The 21,643-nt window shown below is 40.7% G+C and overlaps 2 protein-coding genes across 12 annotated transcripts in view; one reads left to right on the forward strand and one right to left on the reverse strand.

Annotated features, from left to right (window-relative positions):
* kiaa0825 (KIAA0825 ortholog) overlaps positions 1-7,029 on the reverse strand; it is a 152,940-nt gene extending 145,911 nt beyond the window's left edge. For 2 of the 4 annotated variants that reach the window (XM_072664850.1, XM_072664847.1), the window contains exons 1-2: positions 6,455-7,029; positions 638-776 (exon numbers count right to left, since the gene is read on the reverse strand). In XM_072664850.1, coding sequence (XP_072520951.1) covers positions 638-768 — 131 coding nt within the window. In that variant the 5' untranslated portion in view covers positions 769-776; positions 6,455-7,029. Of the gene's footprint in view, positions 1-637; positions 777-1,291; positions 1,843-2,055; positions 4,377-6,454 lie in introns of those variants that run through there. The other 2 variants (XM_072664848.1, XM_072664849.1) reach the window with 2 other exon arrangements.
* A 269-nt stretch (positions 7,030-7,298) lies between these two features.
* Positions 7,299-21,643, forward strand: part of LOC140542051 (SMC5-SMC6 complex localization factor protein 1-like) — a 39,105-nt gene continuing 24,760 nt past the window's right edge. Inside the window, exons 1-16 of one of the 8 annotated variants that reach the window (XM_072664884.1) lie at positions 7,299-7,322; positions 7,419-7,597; positions 7,816-7,927; positions 10,590-10,668; positions 11,538-11,713; positions 11,800-11,855; positions 11,986-12,133; positions 12,873-13,058; positions 13,242-13,310; positions 13,737-13,883; positions 14,957-15,123; positions 15,250-15,384; positions 15,584-15,722; positions 16,398-16,545; positions 16,741-16,886; positions 17,128-17,246. In XM_072664884.1, coding sequence (XP_072520985.1) covers positions 7,817-7,927; positions 10,590-10,668; positions 11,538-11,713; positions 11,800-11,855; positions 11,986-12,133; positions 12,873-13,058; positions 13,242-13,310; positions 13,737-13,883; positions 14,957-15,123; positions 15,250-15,384; positions 15,584-15,722; positions 16,398-16,545; positions 16,741-16,886; positions 17,128-17,246 — 1,826 coding nt within the window. In that variant the 5' untranslated portion in view covers positions 7,299-7,322; positions 7,419-7,597; position 7,816. Of the gene's footprint in view, positions 7,598-7,815; positions 7,928-7,967; positions 10,669-11,537; positions 11,714-11,799; positions 11,856-11,985; positions 12,134-12,872; positions 13,059-13,241; positions 13,311-13,736; positions 13,884-14,956; positions 15,124-15,249; positions 15,385-15,583; positions 15,723-16,397; positions 16,546-16,740; positions 16,887-17,127; positions 17,247-21,643 lie in introns of those variants that run through there. The other 7 variants (XM_072664883.1, XM_072664885.1, XM_072664881.1 and 4 more) reach the window with 7 other exon arrangements.

Genomic DNA, 21,643 nt, shown 5'->3' on the forward strand with positions numbered 1-21,643 from the left:
TGATTAACACCTTGTCTTTAACTTAAACTATATGGACAAAAGTATTGGGACATCTGCTTATTCACTGTTTCTTTTGAACTCAAGGGTATTTCCATCAACGGTGTTGATCCTGCCACACGGTGTTGATCCTGCCACTGTCTAGTGAGGAATTTCTACTAGATTTCAGCGACAAGAGTGTTAGTGAGGTCAGGATGTTGGATGATCACCACCCCACCTCATCCTCAACTTGCCAGTTCATTCAAGAATGATAGGATAAAGCACCAACCATCAGCTTCATACGTCTCTAGCCCACGCCTGGCATTAGGCACAGAGGCAATAGGTTTATGTGTATGTGCTCCAGAGAGTCCTATTCTATTGGCTGGACTAGCTGTGCATGTGTGCGATTGTCTGTGTCAGCAATGGGTGTAGCTTAAAGTAGATGAAAGCATTTATTAGAAGAGGTGTTCACAAACAATTGGACACACAGTGTATTTTATTATCTTCAACAAACGTTATTCTGGGACAAGGTGCAAACTACGTAAATTGTGTTTTTTAACTTTTCTCTATTTGGAGGGTCAGAACTTCAGGCCTCTGAACATCTTTAAAAATATGTAGTTGAAAAAGTACCAAATGAAACAGGTATGAGATTCCCACTGACCTGCTGCCATTGAGCCGCAGCTTCTCCTCAGTGTCTCGGATCAGGAGCTGGAGGTCTACCTCACCCGGGACGTCCGACATGAGCAGATCCACAAAGTCATGGTCGTGTGGAAAATCTCCTAGCAACTCCATTCTTCAGCCTGAGAAAATGAGACAGATAATCAGCATCTCACACACACAGATACACAGACACAGACACACACACACACACATCAAAAAGGTTTTAGCCTTAGTTACTAATAATGCACCAACATGGCTGATGCTGCTGAATGTCCTAAATGTTAAATGCTACACCTACATGCTAAGCCTGGCCTTTCAGCAAGTGCTAAGGTTGCCCACTGTGTCAATACTACTACATTTACACGTACATTTAAGGCATTTAACAGACACTCTTATCCAGAGCAGCTTACACAAGTGCTTTGCCGTTTACTCTGAAAAATATTCTTGATTCCTGCTAGATTGTGTCGGCTAAGCCGAGCCATACTCAATGGGTTCTTGGTACTGATCAGCTTTTAACCATTGCAATCAAGTACGGAGGGGCTGGTCCATTCTTGGCTTTGTAGGCCAGCATCAGGGTTTTGAATCTGCTACAGCAAAGGGAGACCAGCCAGAAGGGAGTTATAGTAATGAAGTCTTGAAGAGACTGAACAAGCACCTGGGTGGCCTCTCTAGACAAGAAGGGTCGAATTCTCTGGATGCTGAAAAGCAGAAATCTGCATGACAGTCAGATTTGCAACATGACTTGAGAACGATAACTGATCATCCATGAGTACACCAAGGCTTCGTGCTTCTGTAGAGTGACCAGTGAGTTCTCAAAGGAGATGGCAAGATGATTGTGAAGACTAGAGAGAGTACTAGGGAGAGTAAGACATGTTACTAGGAGAGTTACGACGTTTTCCACTGCAGCCATACTGTAAAACCTTCTAGCTGACTTCCCACATCACTTCTATTTGTTTTATTAATAAAAAATATATATTGGGAGTAAATTCATTATGGATCATTACCAATACTTTGCTTTAAAAGTATCAAGTAGAAAAGACTAAGGAGCTGGCAATATGATCTCTCAAGGGTGGGTTGATGGCGCTTCCTCTCCACATCACTTGTAGTGTGATGCAGGTCAGCAAAAACATCTGTTAGCTGTTGTATCGGCAGCTCGAAAAGAGGACGTCGGCTGCTAGTGTTGGGGCATTGCTTCAGAAATATTAATTCACATGAATGGGGATTGGATAATTGGCCTTCAAAAGTGGGCTAAAATTAGTTTTATAATCGCATCCCAGCTCTCAGAATCAAATCAAACTGTCAGGTGCCTGTAGATTCCCACCCCTATTAATTTCTGTCATAAAGTGCACACCAGCAATAGAAAAATGTGTACATACTACATCAGTGTTGCTAAACTTGGACCTCTTCCTTAATAATCACCATAGCCAAAACAGCTCCTCAGTCCCACACCTGGATTTCATGTCTGCTGCATCAGTAACAATGCAGGCCTGGTGTGTGAGAAGAAAACTCCTCTAGACTGTAATAGACGTCTGCTTATGTACAGTACTTGTCTGAATGACATCCATTCCAGCAAAGCCTCGCTGTTGATGAAACACATCCTCGGGCGCAATGCAACGGCTCGTGAGATGTGATGATTTGATTTCTTCTCCAACAAGATCCTTATCAGGAGCAGCACATCGAGTCCACCTGAACCGAGCCGCTGGATATCATCTCCTATAAGACGCCTCGACCCTTCTGTTATCCATCAATCTCTCTCTCTCCCTTCCCCTTCTCTCTCTCTCTGCCAAGAATGAATGCTTTCAATTTCCACTCGGGCTCAGCCGTAATAAATGCATATCTAAAACACAGAGCTCCATCCAAGGAGAATCAACTGCCAACACGCTGCTCATCTGTACTTTAACTAAACAATCTATTTACTCTGCCCCCTCACTACACGACCCTCAGTGTTCAACACCTGCACCCAACCCAACGCCAGAGAGCGAGAGAGAACACGAGCGAAAGAGAGAGAAAGAGAAAAAATGAGAACCAAAAACAAGTGAAGTAACTATGCAACTGTGCAAAAGGGGAAAGAAAATAGAGGAAGGAGAGGGAGAGACAGAAAGGATGGGAAAGGGAGGGAGAGGGAGTGCAGCAGAGAAAGAGAGAGAGCGAAAGAGGGAGAAAATATGCAAAGACAGTGACAGACCAAGTGATGGTGAAAGAAAGGGAACAGAAAGATTGAGAATAAGAGAAAGACAGGGTGATGAGACACGACGGCAAAGAGATACTGAGACAGACTGAGAAAGAAGGAGAGAAAGAACAGCGATGGAGAACGTGATGGAGAGGGGTGAGAAGGACAGCTGAGACTAAAGATTAAAAAGAAATGTGTAAAAAGGTTTTCTCTCAAGTCACTGTGGAGCATTTCTATTGTTTTTTTGCATGTCACTGTAAAAATATAAAAATATATAAATAAATACACAAACACATACACATATTTACTTGCGATGTCCCTCCGCAGCTCCAGTTGAATTATTGTATTTATCTATTTTTTTATTCTACTTTATTTAAAAATGAAATACTTAATAACTACACATTAAATAATGTCTAGAACTTTCCTTATGTCTCATAGATCTGCTTTGAAATCTCAAATATAATGGAGGAGATTATACATTTACACACACACACACACACACACACACACACACACACAAACACAAACATATCGCTGCTGCCCAATGTCCAATGAAAAACATGCATCTTCACTTTTGCGGAGTAGTTGATTGAACCCTGTAGTTGCTCTGTACCCTGTGTAAATGATTGTGAAAGAATGGACCAATAGAAATGCTCTAAATTGACTTGGAATAAATTTTACATAAAATTCTTATATATAGAGAGAAAAGAGGGAGAACAAGAGAAATTAAGAAAGAGAGTGGAAAAATAGAGGGACATATACAAAGGGGGGGGGGAAAGGTGAGTGAGAGAAGAGAGAGACGGAGAGACAGACAGCATGAGAATGAGCGAGAGCGATAGATACAGTATCTGAGGGTGTCATCATGAGTCAAATGGAGTATAATAGAGAGTGTCAGTGTCAATTTGGCTTTGCTGCCACTGTTTCTCCTTCATGTGGGCTGATTTTAATAATCCCTGTCAAACCCCAAACAGCCTGCGCTACCTCCCTGACACCACACGCTCCTCTCCACACGCAGACACAAATCTCAACATTAATTTAACCCGCACAAAGAGAGAGAGGCTGTCCGACTGGACAAATATTATTTCCCTCAGTTGACAGATTCTGCAGTTAAGCTCGCACTTTTATTATTTTCTAAACTCTATATGAGCCTCCGAGTCATCTCCCAGTGTCTGCAGAGGAGGGGGGGGGGGGGGCACAGAGAGAGAGAGAGAGAGAGAGAGAGAGAGAGAGAGAGAGAGAGAGAGAGAGAGAGAGAGAGAGAGAGAGAGACTTTGGGAAGCTTTTTACGGGGCTAGGATTAGGAACTCTACAGTGTAATTACACTGGGACTGAGTGAGTCATTGTGTGTGTGTGTGTGTGTGCAGCCTGTGTTACAAAGGGATGTGCATCGTTGCCGGTGTGTGATCCACATGAGAGTTGTGGGAAAAGTGTCAGGTTCAGCCTGTCACCACACAGGGCCTAATTAGGCAGATGCTCGCTCCATCTTCTTTGTCTTGTTAGCTATTTTGAACTCAGATGTTGTGGAGTCTCCAAGTACTTCTGAGAGGTGCCACAGGAGAGAGAGACAGAGCTGGAGTTCAGTGTGTGTGTGTGTGTGAGAGAGAGAGAGAAAGTGAGAGTGAGACATGGGGCAGATGTATTCTCCCAGCACTTAAAGTGAAACAAGCATGCCTATACCCATCCACCCTCACTCTCTCACACAAACACACACACACACACACACACACACACACACACACACACACACAAGCCCACTTAGCCTGGAGAAGGTGTGAAATATTTAGCAGCCAGTGCCTCTGCTGGCGTTTTTTAAAAACCCCACCGAAATGTTCACTTAAAACTAAGTGCCCTAAAAGAGAAAGTGTTTACTTTTAAGGAAACGTGATCAATTAAACAGACTCATCGTCTCATCGTTTCACCATGAGATCTTCTGGAGAGTGATCCAAGATTTAGGTGGCACCTGCCACACCACCACATTAAAGATGCCAGAGATATGCCTTATGGACAAAAGTATTGGGACAGCTGTTCATTCATCGTTTGTACTGAAATCAAGGGTATTAAAAAAATATACTGCTTTTGTTGGAGTAACTGTATCTACTGTCCAGGGAAGAAGGCTGTCTACTAGATTTCGTGCATCATTTTGTGCTGTGCTGCACCACCCCACCTCATCCCAATAGTATAAGTAATAGTATAGTATAGTAATAAGTATAAGTAATAGTAGAGAATTCACTGCTCCACAGCTCAATGCCACACCTGGCATTAGGCATGGTGCCAGTAGGTTCCTGTTTAAAGTCCTATTCTATAAGCAATACTTCTCTAGAGGGAATAGACAATCAAGGTTGCAACTTAAAGAAGCTAAATGCATTCTTTAGAGTAAGAGTGTCCACAAACATTTGGACACAGTGTAGTTTTTGCTAAAAACCTCAGTCCTTAATAAGTTGCAAGTATTTATTATGGTTACTATGTTAAAAACTGCTGTGCATATAGTGTTAGTGTAAAGTTGGTATGACGGGCCAGACACTCAGGGATGGAAAACACTGAATAGGGAAAGAAAAGAGTAGTGCAATAGCCAGGCCAGGTTCAGAACCATGATTATACTAAGGAGATACATGGGAGTACACAACAGCACAGCAAGTAAACAGACGAGGTTCGAAATCAAAGGGGCAATGAGAAAAGCATTAAATGTTCATCAATAGGTTGGTACAAACAGCTACAAGTTAACGATGACAATACTTAGCAAAGACTGAGTGAAAATGAAGGGGTGGGGGTGGTAGAGGGAAGGGAAGCATTACCACCACATGGTATAAATATGTACTGTGAGTGCTAACTGGCGAGGGACCAGTGGCCTAACTACTGGGGCAGTGCAGATGGGAGAAATGCACTGGGGCCTGCAGTGTTGAAGGGCCCATGGCCAGGCCAACTAACATCTTTATTAGACTCCTTCTCTCTCAAACTACACAATTTTACAGGACATACAGGACTTCAAGCATACAGTCAATGTGAGCAGCATTAAGATCCTGTCTACACAACTCAAAAAGAGGTTGGAAAGTAGTCATGTATAAAAAAATCATGGCTGTTTTATGACAAATATCCTAAGCAGGGGCACAAATGTAGGATATGGGCATTTTAACAAACATATAGGTCCAAACGATTAGGAAACCCCTCCTAATGATTGCATTCGGCTACCTTAGGACTCTCTGGAGCAGACTAACATGAACCCACTGGATCCATGTCCAATGCCAGGCGCGGGCTAGTGGGGCACAAAGCCTCTCTGCATTATTGAGCTGTGAAGCAGTGGAACCGTGTCCTCTGGCGTGTTGGTGCTCCAATCAATATTTTTAAGATAAATTGGGGAATTAGAGGTGAGATGGTGTGGGGATTATCCAACACATTGGCCTTGCTGACACTTGTTGCTGAATGCAGTTAAATCCTCAAACCAAGCAGGTGCCGCAATACGTTTGTCTATATAGTGTATGTAGGCTTCCTACACCTTAGTTGTACGGTACCGCACCCTCCTCCTGTAATAATAAAAAGAGAATATCTGCTTTACAAGGATTACCAGAGTTAATACTGATGATAGCTGGCTGTAACACACACACACACACACACATGACCACTCACACTGTACAGACACTCTTATTACTGTACCTTATTTTGTAGAGCAGTCAGTGGCACTCCAACTCCAAGGAATTCAACCCTTATCCTCATTGTTTACATGTCATTTCCCTAAAAAAGGGAAATGTCAACAGCTGATGTGGTTATTCCTGATATTTCCAAGCTACAGATTTAGGATGCTTGTGCTGATGGACTCTGATGCTCTGATGAAAACATTTAGACGTTTCTCTTCCAAGTGATTTAATCAAGCAGTAGTTAAACGTAGAGAAAGGAAAGGAATCAGCTCATTGAGAAGAAAAGGGTTGACATTCAATGAGGGAATGAATTAACCCCAACTAGCCGCCAGCTGACACACTTGTTGGTAACGCTTCAGTGTTTGATTAGCTGTGAAGGGAATTAAGCAGTTAACGGCCGCGTGATGTCCTCTAGCTAGCTTACAGAGCCCAAAACGAACCAAACAGACTCAGATTGGCTCCAGGCTCACAGAAGCGAAGCTCTGAAAAGGTACAGAAGGCAACAAGCCCCCAATAATACTGCCCTCAGTGTCTGTTTATCTAAAACACGCCACCTCTCAACGCAAAGGCGTCTCTAACAACCAGCAGCATGGAGCTCCTTCCCTAAACATCCTGTTCGCGGAGCAGCGCAAACCATTGAATCAAGGGGCGGGGGGAGACTTTTCGCCCACTTGCTCGTCTTTTGCGTTGCCATGCTACTTTTCTCTCCTACACTAGAGTTATTAAACTTTATTTTTGTCTTATATGCACTCATCATTTATCAATACTCGGTTTAGACTAGTTATTTACATTCTCGCTTGTAAAAACGCACCCCCGTCTCGCAGTAGTCTACGTGGTAGGTCCAACCTCACACGTCATTTGACGTGGACGTAAACGCAGCATGTTGTGTATGTGGTGTTTAGGGTGTTTTTATTTTTAATACTTGCTGTTATTCAAGCGAAACGTTGTGGATTACTGGTTTACTGTGTTTTTTCCTGAAACAGGCGTGTTGGATTCAGTGACAGGCTATGGAGATCTGAAGTAGTCACTTGTTTTCCTTCAGGTGAAGTAGCTAGTCAGTTGTTGGCGTTTTGGCGCGGCTTGGAAAATAGTGGCACCAGCTAGAGATTTAGCCGCAGTTCAACACGAGACAGCTGTTATAACATTTACCGTGTAATATCAGGTAAGACAGCAGGGCCTGTATATTTAAAAAATAAAAAAAAAATAAAAAAAATAAAAAGCAGTAAAAACATAATAAATTTAAAAAACATTTATTAAAATGTGTGTCTGTATATATGCATGTGTGTATGCAAACACACACCAGGACTTGTAGGACTCAGACCAATAAATGTGTGTATTAAAATTTTATGTACAAAAAAAAAAGTGCACTTGTCTCTCTAGGATGGTGGGAAATGAGTATGTCTTTCAAATGTCTGGGATCAAGAACCTCCAGAAGAAGAGAGAGCTACTTGAAGGTATCAGGCGTCTACGTGGGAAATATATAGGAGGCTCTGTGAGTATTTACATTGCCAGAAACACACACACACACACACACACACACACACACACAGTATTAAGCACAGGTATGCTGGTCAACCAGCACCAGTCCAGCATAAACCAGCATTTGCTGTGTGTGAGCACAGGTACACTGGTCCACTAGTATAAGCAACACCAACCTCAACCTAAATACATACACACAGATTACTCTGATCCTTTCAGTTCATTCATCATAGCCACACTGAGCTCAACAGGGAATATATGCACTCCTCTCTGTACAGAAGCAGTGTACTGTTGTACAGATACTCTGTACCTGAGTGCTAGCTGCCATTTATTACTGCACTGGGATGCTGTTTACAAAAGCAGACTGGTCTACCTCACTATACACTCCTGAACTCCTGTTTTCACAGCACATCACTGCGCTATATACTTTTTTCTATTGACTGTTAGAATAGTAACTTAGTCACTCAGCCTTTATGCACACAGTTGTATATTTGTACTTTACTGTTTATGCACTCTGTCCCATTTGTCTATTGCCCTTGCACCATTTTATTTTCCCTTATTGGCACCCCTTCATTTTTTGAATAACCTGCACAATATCTATCACAATATCCAAAGTTATAACTTCAGAATTTAATTGGAGGTCCAAAGTAATAAAACAATAGAAAAAAAAACAGCACCATAACTTGCGTTGTAATTTCAAAGAAGAAACAGTAAACAGCATGTGCAGCAATAAAGGCACCCCTCATTAATATTTGGTTACACACCCTTTGGCAGTGATGACAGCCTCCAAACATTTCTTGGGCCAAAGTTTCTTCTATAAGCTTCTTGCACTTCTTAGCTGGTATTTCCTCCCACTCTTCCTTTGCAGTTTGTTTGAGCTCTTGAATGTTTGCAGGGTTGGTTTCCCCAATGGCAGATTTCAGCTCACCCCAAAGAGTTTTGATGGGATTGAGGTTAGGACTCATTTTTAAAACAGTTTTCCTTTTTAACCATTCCTATGTACTTTTGGATGTGTGCTTTGGGTCATTGTCTTGCTGGAGGACCCATGATCTTCAACTCAAACCAACTTCTTACACTGGGTAGGACATTTCACTTCAAAATATATTGAGAATTCTCTGATTTCATGATTCCTGTGAACCAGTCAAGGCCTCCAGTACCAGACGCAGCAAAGCAATCCCACAGCATTATGGATTGCTTAACATGCTTAACTGTTGGTAGGGTCTTTGGCAAAGATCAGTCATTCCTTTCTGTCTTTTCTTAAGCAATTTCCCCCATGTCCAGGGAGTTTTTTTAAGGTTCCACGCTTGGCAAACTTCTTAATAAAGTTGCACACTGTTGAAACTTGGATACCAAAGTCTTTGAAGATGGCCTTACACCCTTTGGAAGTCTTGTGTTTGCTAGTAATAGCACTTCTGATGTCCTCAGATAGCTCCTTTGCCTTTACCATTGTGACGAAGAAACAGGGCTTAACATGTGGCTTTTTAAAACAATGAAGTCATCATTCATTGGCTAATTCTTGTCACATGGGCACAGACACTATATCACAGGTGATTCTCATTTGTGATTTTAACACAGGCGAGTCAAAATGTGTTTCCATGCTAATTTAATAGTAAGGGTGCCAGTACCAGTGAAACTGCATGCTTTAGGTTTTTCTATTTTTCCCTCCCATTGTTTTTTTATTTAAATTGTTTATTATTTGCTCTTTTGTATTAAACACAAGTGCTCTATACATAAAAGCTGTTTTAATTTATTCCCTTTTTTCAGGAGATATTCCACATTCTTCATATCTTCTTAAACTTCATGGGTGCCAATAACGATGAGCAGGACTGTACCTATTCTGCACCGGAGACTTAGCCTGAACAGTGTTTTGTTATACTGTACAAGCCTGTATTAGTATAATGACAAAGTTGAATTGAATAAACCAGCATTGAGCACAGATATGCTGGTCAACCAGCACCAGCTCTGAGCACTGTTATGCTGGGGGCTAGCAATGGGCGTTGATATACTGAAAACCAGCTAAAAACACATTATTTGCTGTGTTTTGAACAATGGTATTCTGGTCAACCAGCACCAGACCGACATGAACATTCATAAACAGGTCCTACCAGCATGGAATTAATGCTGGTCCATGCTGTGCTTTTCAGCTGGGCTCCCAAATTGAGACATCAGTTTTAGTGCTGGTGAGCAAGACCCCAGGCCTCATGTCTTAAAGCCAAATGTTTATTTGGTCTTAAGCTTACTCTTATTTTTTTTTCCTCAATCTGGGTACGTCCTTCAAGAGCTCTACTTCTAGCATGATGCCTTTAGCAAATAACACCGCCCGGCATTAGCGCTTTCTTGACATCCCACCTCACTTACTGTATTCTCCCAAAAAGATGAAGTGGTAGTGATTAGCCCTGAAAAATGACCCTAATTGCTTGCCGATGCTAAGGTGTATTTTTGTCTCTGTAATTTTGTCCTTGCCCTCAATACTATCTTAATTTAGTTACTGACTGCTCTTCCTACTAATTGAAGTCTCACGGGGATAAAATCCACCTCGCAGTTCTTGACCTTTGGCTCAGCTCTTCTACTGACAGGTTAAAAACCAGAATAGTAAGGTGACTTTGTGTGTTAGAAAATCTAGTGTTTTTTTTCCCCTGCTTGTATGCAGAAGGTAACAGTTTATTGTGTTGCAGGAATACAGAGAGGGGATGACCCATCTCATCATTATTCATCCTTTACCAAGTGAGAAGTTCATTGCAGCGTGTGCTGGAGGTTAGTGATGATAAGAATTCCCGTCTTGCTACTTTTTATTTTTTAATTGAATTTTTTAAAAATAATTCTGGTTGAAAAACATTTAAAAAGTGTACTTAGGGGTTGAAGAATATCTAGATACCTCACTGTTAGATTTGTTGTTTTTAATTTATTGTCAGTATTTGATTGTAAAACAATTATCCATTTTTATTTTTGATTTATAAATTCGTAGCCTAAACTAGGATTTCTTTCCCTAGTATATTTCCACCTTCACAAGTAGAACACAAAAAGAGTTTACTTGGCCACTTGGCATATCTATTGGCCACTGTTTAATAGATGTAGGTAGATTTTACATCACACTGTTTTTATAATACATCTAAATGACATCGTCATATATTGCCAATATATACATAACTGTAAAGGTGATGGAGAAGCATTCTTAACTTTAAATGGAAGTCAATGTAAACATTTGTTTATTCATTTTGGACCATTTCTATTGGTCTATTTATTGTAAAGACAGCTGGAATTTTCATTTTCTATTTAAAAATTGGTATTATCCTGACTAGAGTTGTACAAAGCATTAAAAGATCAGCGATTCTATTTAAGTACATGATTTAAACTAGCAGCAGGTGGACATTTGTATAGGTTAAGATCTTAATTTATGAGTAGTCTTATGTGTCCAATCCAATCACATTTGGTCTTTAGACAATGAGTGTGATATTGTGATACTGTAGTAGTAGTATAGAAATCACACTTCTGCAATTGTGACAGACCTAATTCTGACAGCCTATTTTAGTAGTGTGGGAGGAGTTACAATTGAGCCATGCTTGTCTGTCTTTTTTCGCCCACCTGTTTGTACACTGATGCTTAGGGGTTGCTCTTTCTTTTAGGGAAGTGGATAGTGACTCCAGAATTTGTTCTGGACAGTCTGAAACACAAGGTGTGGCTGTCCGAAGCCTCATACGAGTTGAACCTCACAGCTAACCTGAAGACTCCTGCAATTACCAACCCTGTTCAGAAATGGAGAGAGAAGGTTGCAAGAGGCATGGTGTCTGGAGCTTTTCAGGTCAGGGTTGTAGTGTTGCATAATTGACAAAGTATAAGTCACAATTATTTCAAGTGTCTTAAAATGTCATGTCCCTTTCTCGATAGGGCTGGGTAGTGTGTCTGTATATTGAAGAGTCTGATAGGAGAGGCATGTTTGAAAGGTGAGAAGGAATAGAACTTTCAGTAGATGGACTTACTGCCTCTGTGAAAAAGGTGGTGATATAATAAGATGTGACAACTATTTTGGCTTATATTTTCTTCTGCAGTATTTCTGTATTTTTCTGCCCACAGAATACTGAAAGCAGGGAAGGCTGTGGTTGACCCTGACAACCCAGGAGTCACACATGTGTTCACCAAAGATGGAAAGAAAATTTCTGAAAATCACCTTAGACAAATACCTCACCACAGCTTGAGTTACATTGCTCGTCATCTCTTTGGGGTAATCTTTGTAAACTATATGAATGGTATTATGGCTGCACAATGTCATCTTATCCCCGTAGAAAAATGTTGCCAATAGAATAGACTGCTCTAGAGCAGATAAACATGAACCTGTGAGCACTAATTGGCAGTGGAACTGTGTTCTCTGGAATGAAGCGCCATCCAATACTTTTAGGATGTGTTTGGGATGAGGTGGGGTGGTGATAATTCCAGTGATCTTCAAATCCAGTGAAGACAATCTGATGACTCTGAAAGTCGTATAACATGTAAACATGGCATAAAATCTTAAGCTCTTGAATTTAGTGGTTTCCACAAAAGATGGATAAAAAACAGAGTGAATCGATTATGCAGTTTGTTTAATTGTTACAATTGCAGTTTTGCAATACATATTGAAAACTATTTTGCAATCACATAATATACATAAGAGATTTTTGGGAAATTCTACTTCCTTTACAGGGTACTGAATGACTGCCTTTATTCACCTTCTACCGAACCAAATCAAATCCTCACCCTTTCCCTCGCTGGAGTGATAATTAGCTCCATTACTATATTTGACTCTGTTTTTCCCCTTAATATCGTTCAGTCTAATCTTTATTCTTAAGTGATCTATCATTTAACACCATAGTTAGAATATCAGTGTTAATCAGTTTGTTGAGCACAGTGGTATATAATCACATCACAGATGAACTGAAGTTGTTCTTACGACTTCATGACTAATACTGTCTTTCTTCTGGTTACAGTCTGTATCCTCAAGCTTGAACTGGTCCATGAATTTGGACAAGCCTAACCACCCAAAACCCTGTATGCAACTGGAGGTAATGGAAGACCGATCATGTAAAATGGAGGGCGAATCGATGGATGTGCAGGATAATTTTCTTTTCTTTGGGTTTGAGGAGAAACTCAAAGACTACATAGCAAAAATGGAGGTGAGCTTGCTTCTTTTTTTTTCTTTTGGTCCAGATGTCTTTTCATGTAATTTAGAAATAATTATATATAATTACAACTTCTCAGAGGTGAACTTGAAGCGTAAATGGAAAGGACGCAGTTGTCATTATCATCATTGTCATTTGCGGTAATATATGACCTGACCACAACCTTTTTTGTTGCAGCTGCGGAAGAGGAAGCTGCTAAAAGTCCCAGAGCTTTATGACTACTATACGCCCGTCTTTCCAACTCAGGTGAATAAATCTGCCTAAATCACATTAATACGTCCCCATCTGTGAGTTTCACTGTGAGGCAAAATGAACATTGGGCTCATCAAATGGTTCAGGTCATTCAATTTCTTTCGTGTCACTACTAGCGCAGTTAGGCCTCTTTTTTTTGTGAAGGATACATTATATTCAGGTCAGCTGATTTGAACAAGGTGGGATTTGATTGGAGGCCTTGTGATTGGCATGCCCATTAAAGAAACACTGATGTCCTTCCGCTCTCTTCCCTGGTGGGTTCCTGAAAGGTCGCTGGCTTGGAGCAGTCACTGTAGGCGTTGCTGCTCTCCAGTAACCCAAACCCCAAACAGCCTGTGACTGACAGTGTCCGTGTTAAACCCTGGGAAAAGGTTGCCTTACACCTCCCCTTCTCATTTCCTCCTTGGCTATACTCCACAGGTCTCTGCGGTGGAGTTCAGTAATGTTCGCAGCCTGCTAGAATGTGGCCTCTTCTCTCAGGCTCTGGAGGAGGTGGAGAGCTCCCTGCAGCCCGGGGTGTTTCCTCCAGCCTCCATTCTCCATGCATGCATGCAGCATGCTCTTCACGTATGTACACCAACACTGTTTGTTTCATTTTTACGTTTAGAGCATTTTTCAGATGCTTGTATCCAGTTGCATTAGTATAATAGTAGGTATTGAATAATTAGTGGATACTAAATAGTAGATTCGGATTAACTGAGTAATTAATTGAATAATAAGTACTTATTATATAGTACTTGTATTTCACTATTGTAAGTATTAAAGAAGTAGGTACTGAATTATATACTACTTGTTGAATAATTTAGTTACTGAATAATCACTAGTTATTAAATATTTAGTTGTTACTTATCACTTTGTAGGTACTACATACATAGATACTGATTAATTACTACTTATCAAATAATTAGTAGGTGCTGAGTAATCACTACGTATTTAATAATTAGTAGATACAGAATAATTAGAATGTTTTTTTTCTTCATGTTTCATTCAATCTATTGATACTTTAATACTTACATAAACCTTTTTCAAAATGAGTGCTTACATTTCACAGTGCATCCAACAATTCAGACAGCACTACACTTTCTTTATTTTTTATTTATATATATATAAGAAAATACATGAACACACAATTTCACGTTAATGCAGTTCAAGTATGTAAAACTGAGGTCTAGACAATTCTCAAATAATTGAGAGAGTGTTACAGCATTAACAACAAATTAATATTTATAATGCTTCATATTTCAGAATCAATGATCAAATCAAATAACCGAGGATAACATATACATAACTGTGGGTTATTATTTGTGATTTCTAAATGCTTGTTCCCAACATGCTTAAATTGAGTAGAACATCAAAAACACCTTTTGTCATCCGGTTTATGATGCCTAAATCTGCATTGTATTAACCTATTACTTTAAACATAACAGTCATACAGGCAGTTCTTTATTATTCAGTTTATCCTAACCCCTTTGACGCTGTGTTTATAATCCATGCCTTTAATCCTAATAAAGGATCCTAATGCAACTATTAAGAATTATTTGCTAACTGTTTGGTTTACATATCTAGTGGAGTCCCGCAGAGTTCTATTTTAGTGCGTTTAACCCAGTGGGTTTAATTATGGCAGTGATGTACTCTTACAGGGTGAAGCGCAGCCATACTTCCTCAGCATCCTCAGCACCACTCTGAACAGCATACTGCGTAATAATCCTACCTGGAGCTCTGCTGGGAGCGTCAAGTACTTCATCCAGATCCTGCAGTGCCCTCAGTGTAAAAATGGAGTCTGGCCACTCCTACAGACATCAGTGAGGTACTGTCTCACACAGTCCATTTGTTTCACATCATTCATCGTGGCCATTGGGAGCGTGAGAGTATGAGAAAGAAAAGTGAGTGAAAATGAATACTTTTGTGTTTCTGTTTCTGTTTTGTCCTGAAGGTTTTGCTTGGCAAGTGCGGCCACCTGTCACTCACTACCTAGCCCCGCCTCTCCAGAGCTACTGTGCTTCCATGGCAACCTGCAGGCATTCTTTCTCCGGGTCTTTCAGCTAGAGCTCCATGCTGCTAGCTCACGGTGAGAGTAGATCTCAAACACTTGATGGTTAATAACTTTATAGCACTTGTCCACAGCTCAGGGTCACTAAATAAGATAAAATGCATGTATACGGTGTATACCCTGTAGAACACATAATTTCAGCAGAGTATTGAATTGAAAGACCTAGGCTTGGTAAAGAGGAATGAGTGGGTGGAAGTGAGTCTTCTGATGTGTGCAGCAGAGGAGGCTCGCGGACGTCTGTGCTCTACAGAATGTTCTGGAACGTGTGGGAGAAGTCGACACTGAGCTCCAGGGCTCTGCAGCAGCTGGCTGAACTGCTGGTGGAGGCCGCGCTCTGGTGTCTCCACTCCACTCAGGTGAGGGTTATCTCTGACAGACTATCGCACTCTCACCAAATGCTGTTGTTTTAGAGCATATCACATAGTCATTTATAAAATCCACACCGAAATGAAAAGGTTGTTTGTTGTTTGTTAAAGCAGATTGTATTGCTTTCATTATTAAACGTGATGGTTCTGTTCTTGTTGATTTTGGGGTGTTCTTACGCTCTTTAGGTAAAGCTTAAAATATAAGATATACAGTGTATATATTGTCGCTGTCATGCAAACAAAAACAAAAAAAAACAATAAAAACATTTTTGCTGTGTTGTAAATCTGGCAGTCATTCTTTACATTCTGTCAAAATTTCATGATGAATAGACCAATAGGAATTGTCCAGTTAAACGTGGTATTCAACATCCTGATCTCTCCATCCACCTCATCCCAAAAATATTGGCTAGAGCATCGTCATTCCAGAGAACACGGTTCCACTGCTCCACAGCTCAATGCTGAGAGGCTTTATACACCTAGTATTAGGCATAGTGCCAATAGGTTTATATTCGTCTGCTACAGAGAGTCCTATTCTATTGGTAGCTGCTTCTCTACAGGGACAAGACAAGCTGTGTGCAGCTTAAAGTAGCTGAATGCATTCCTTAGAATAACATTTGGATGCAGTCACTTAGACTCTCTGCTCTGTCTTGCTCCTTGCTCTATTAGGAGTGGAGGATGAAGCTGCTGGCCACTTTGCAGGAGATCCTGGCTGTAGTGGTAGAGTACTGGGCTCAGGAGCATAGTCAGCTCAACAGCCGTCTGGTGGACAAAGGCTTCCAGGACTTGGCGGAGTACATAGCCATCCTGTGCCAAGGTAATGCTCATTAGCTTATTTTCCACAGTTAGAGGCTAGTAAGGCCATGTAAGATCATTAAGGGTGTTTTTGTGGTGCCTCCATACCTCACATACCTTATTATCCGTTACATATCTCAACTGCTTTGTAAATCCTTGACCTGTTCTGCCTATCAAAGTATGTATAGTTTATATGTACAGTTTCTCTCTCTCTTAGATCTTCATCCAGACGTTCTGAAGGAGCTGGTTCCTGCTCTACCCTGTCTTCGCCTCAGGATGCTGACAGCTGACGCCATCTACAGAAACATCTGCTCCAGGAACGGCCTGCTCAACCACCCAGAGCCACTCTCTCTGTTTAAGATAGTACGTCCCAGTGGCTTCAGGGCATTATATCATTGTAGATACCATTAGATCATTGCCATTATCACATAAATAGTATTATGCCTACATTAGAAGATAAATATGTGATGGTAGAACATAATTTCAGCTTTGTCAATATTGATTTATTGATGTGTTTCACTATTTACTATTGCTATATAAATCATAATACTAATATATTGACCGTATTGTGTAGAGGAGTGATTTTTTTATGGTGTGTTTGCAGGTTTCGTCCTATCTGAAAGCCCTGGGGCAGTTGTGTGGGCGCACACCCATGCACGCATCCAGTCGAGGAGCAGAAAGAAGCATCTCTACCAGCACAGACAGTCAGGTGTCAAGCATAGGGTGAGTAATACACACACATACATGCACTGGACCACCTGGCTATAGATGGAAAACTACCTCAGGGGACCACAGCAGAGCACAAGGTTGTCCGACATGCTTATGTCACTGTAGATCAATGAGTGAGGTAGGGGTGGCTGGGGTGTGATAGCAGGAGGAAGAGGGAGAGATATGGGAGAAGCCCCGCAGTTATATTTATCTACACAGGCAGCCGTTTTCTGCTGTGCCCCCCTGCTACTATTGACACTGTTTATTGGCCGCATGCTGGGCAGTTCTGAGGTACGCACATACACACAGTCGCTGTCAGGGCATGGGAGGGAAAGCAAACCAGCATTCATGGTGTTTACGTTCAGTGGCTGTAAGTGCATTTGACGCTAAGGATGCACAGATGCCAATACTGATTCAGAAATATGAACGAGGAAAGACCAGATGTGGACCAATCACCACTGTTATTAAATGTCTGTTTAATACAATTAATATTGGTGCTAGTATCAATTACATTATTATATCACATCAGTGCATCACTATTTGGTACTGAAATTTAATTAGCACTGGCAAGAAGCTATCTTAAAAAAAAGTCAGCTTTCTTCTCTCCATGTCTTTCTTCAAACAATCTTACCCTTAATTACATTCTGTGATAGACGCCCTCTTCATTGTCCCCCTCAGCTGTCCTTTTCTGTCTTCTCTGAACCATAATTGCGCTATATTACTAATGCTACAACGACCCATCACTAGGGCTATTACAACAGCCCACATACAATCCTAGCCCAGTGAAGGATGAGCTGTAGAGAGTTCTGGTGTCTGTAATGGAGCCATTGTCCCTCATCATAGAGTATTAGTGGGAGTTAAGATGGCTAATGGAGAGAGATGGGGTCCTCTCTTACTGGCCTTTGCTGGACTGGGCTCTGCTTGGGGCTCCAGGCCTGGGAGGGTGAAACATGCTGTAATTGAGCTTGTGTTTCACTCCTTCAGGCTTAATCAGCCAGTGCTTATTGCTTTTTTTCAGTCTCGCACTCTGCAGCTTTAGAGATGCGTTTGTTCCACTCAGAGCTTCTAGCCTGACTCCTAGAAATGGCAACGAATAGGCAGTTAAACAGAAGCCTTAATGGTGCTGAGAATTTTTTGGACGACAAGAAAAATCAAGCATTTTACAAAAGATTTTTCAGGATGTTTTATTTTTGGTGGTTTTGTTGCTATTAAGAAGAAAAACATGTAATATCATATTAATTGAAAAACTACTGATTTTTCAGATTGTGTTCATACGTTTACATGCATTCATCATGGACATACATTCATCATGGATCTTTAATGTAGTGTAGTGCTTTATCCATTCCACATTTACCTTTGATGTGTGTTTGGGGTCATTGTCCTGTGGCAGTGCCTAATTCTGTTCAAGCTTCAACCGCTGGTCTTGAAGGCACCCTGCCTTGCACATTTTAGTGCTTTCAATGCTCCCAACACACCTGATTTAACAAACAGGTTCATTAACAAACCCTTTCCGAGATGCAGTGGGTGTGTTAAAGTAGAGAGTCCACTAAAATGTACAGGGCAGGGTACCTCAGTTGTACAGGACCAGGGATGAGAAACACTGATGTATTTGATGGTTTGAGGTTATTCTGAAGAACTGAGGTAGTCGTTCTTCATTATTCTATCCCATTCTGTGCAATGTACCAGTTCAAAAAAGCCCCACAGCAGGTTGTTACAACCACCATGCTTGAGTTGGTACAATGATCTTGGTGTTTAATGCCTCAATGTTATTGCTCAAACATCTTTGTCTCATCTGACCATAAGAATACCTTCTAGAAAGCTTTTTTTTTTTGGGGGGGGTCCATGTGGTCAGCTGCGAACTTCAGTCAGCTTGAAGGTGTCTTTTTGGAGCAGGAGTTTCTTTGTTAGACGCAGCCTTGGCTTGCTCCAGACCATTTTAAACAGTTTTATCCTCAACTAAGAGCAACAGTTTTGGTCTTCTCCTGGACCTACACCTCCCAATAAAATATGTTTGAACTGATGACCTTGGTGTATGCAGTTGTTTTAGAAATTGCTCTAATTTACATTCCCAACTACAATCTTTCTTTTTAGATCTGCACTAAGATCTATACAATAAGACTTTCATACTGCGCTGTGTGTTGCTCAATCCAATGATTGCTCTGTTTGTGTGGGCACAGAGAAGTTTCCAGCTGTAGTCAATCATGATCAATAACAGAACGTTGAGAGGCCTTGACCATGGCACATTAAAATACGTTTTGGACCTTTGAACGCCATCTAGATATTAACTCAAGTAGGGTTATGCACATTTTTGACCCTGTATATATATAAATGTGATCTTGTGTTGATTTCAGAAAATCCTTCCAAAAGTTATTGCTCAATATTGCTTTGACAATATTGTTTTCCAATATAACAGTATACTAATATATATTCTTCTGATGTGTTTTTTTTTTTTTTTTTTACATTTTTTTAATAATTGAATGTTTTTAATTATCCCTTTTTCACCACCACCTTTTTTTAACTGCAGCATCGCTAGGTAGGCAACACGCTCAGAGGAAATCTCCAATACAATAGGTAACTAATGCCTGTGCTGACCAACATCAAAAAAGTAGTGTGATTCTGGCTGCTGAAGGCAAGCATCATGACCTGGGATTCCAGCCAACAACCGTTGGACCATGGGGGCAGCGCCTTAGTCCACTGGACCACTCAGAGCCCTGTCTTCTGCTGAGTTACAAATAATAATATTAATAATAATATGCACCTTGGCCATGTTATTGACCATCCCCACTTGATTTTGTTCTAACATTTAACATTCACTGCCAGTGTATTTCTTGTATAACCCAGATAACACGCTCTTTTCCAAGCAAAACGCAGCACATGTCCAATAAATTAGTGCTTAGTTTATAAAACAGTGTATATATTCCTGTTTAAGTTTATGCAATGCTGCTGATGTTGGATCATAGGCCGTAGCAGTAGATGTGGAAGCAGCTGACATCCCAAATCTGACACTCGCACGCACACACACAGAGGAACAAAACCATGCACATTCACATTCACACGCAGATGTTTACTCCTCCCCTCTAATAGGAAGTTAAGTGCCTGTGTGTATGTTTGTACTGCAGTGCTGGGAGTGTGCGCCTTGCTTTTGAACAAGCCAATTATGAGCGAAGGAGAGATGTTTGTTGTGGGATTCTGGCCCTCTTTCTCTCTGGCAGGCCTGTGTCTCTCAGTACTGTGGGAGCACCTGACAGCACAGTGCTATTAGCATGCATGGGCTAGCAGGAGCCTTCACTTTTCTGCCCGCTTAATTGGCACTGGCTGTTTGCGGTCAGTGTTCCTGTGTTTTTTAGTATTGCAGCATATGGGGGTTAAAAACAACAAATACTGATGCACTCAGTTTAGCAGAACTGGCAAACTATTAGTTTTACTATCAAAAATGTATCCATGTGGGAAGAAGCACCTGAGATCTCAAAACAAACTTTTGTTGGATTCTTTTGGTTTTTTTTTTTTTTGTTGTTGTTTTTCTGTTTTCCTTCTCTTGTGCGCTGTGTGTGCCCTAAGGCTGTGCAATATATTGTATGTTGATCATTATTGTAACATTTGCTTTTGCAATACTGATCTCGCAGAAGGCTGCAATATGCAACCTCGCCCAATCGTAATATTTTTGCTATGTGCTGTGAACATCCTGACCAGTCACTGTTCCAGAGGAGTGTTCTTCTAGGTGTCTTATATGTCATTTGTATAATCCGAGAAGAATTGCTTATTTTAGTGAAAATAATGTAGATCAGTCTTTTACTACTTTCACACACATTAACATAAATGTCCTGCTGTTCACACGCCTATATATTGTCTATTAAGTTGAACAACACTATCAAGATTGTGTCAGTAGTGGAAAGAGAATGCAAGCACCAGCAGTAAGCAGTTGCCTCTTTCAAGATTGACAACAGTTAGAATTATGGAGCAAGAAATAGTTTGTAGATCATAGCTTGACTGTTGAACTTGGATGCCGCAATATGGATGTGTTGCCTTCAGACATAAACAGAACAAAACAAAAATTACTTTAAACCTGTGTTTGGTGCATCTACAAAACGCTACGCACATCTTCCAGGGGTTAGACTTTGTATTCCATCTAGACTCCACACCGCTCATCAAGTGATGCAAGGCAAGTGATGTCATGAACAAGAAAATCAACTGATTTAAACAGCACTGAGAACTTGTAGAAGTGTGTTGGAAAATCTCCCTCAAACAACAGAAGTTACATATTAGTATAATAGCAGTTACTGAATCATTCATAGCAGTGATTTACTCATTTATTGCAAGATACTGAGTCATTTGCAGCAGTTGATAATCATTTATAGCAGTGACTGAATCACTTATAGTAGATACTGAATATTTTGTAATATCAAATTATTATA

Source organism: Salminus brasiliensis, chromosome 20, assembly GCF_030463535.1.
Source record: "Salminus brasiliensis chromosome 20, fSalBra1.hap2, whole genome shotgun sequence".
Taxonomy (NCBI): Eukaryota; Metazoa; Chordata; class Actinopteri; order Characiformes; family Bryconidae; genus Salminus; species Salminus brasiliensis.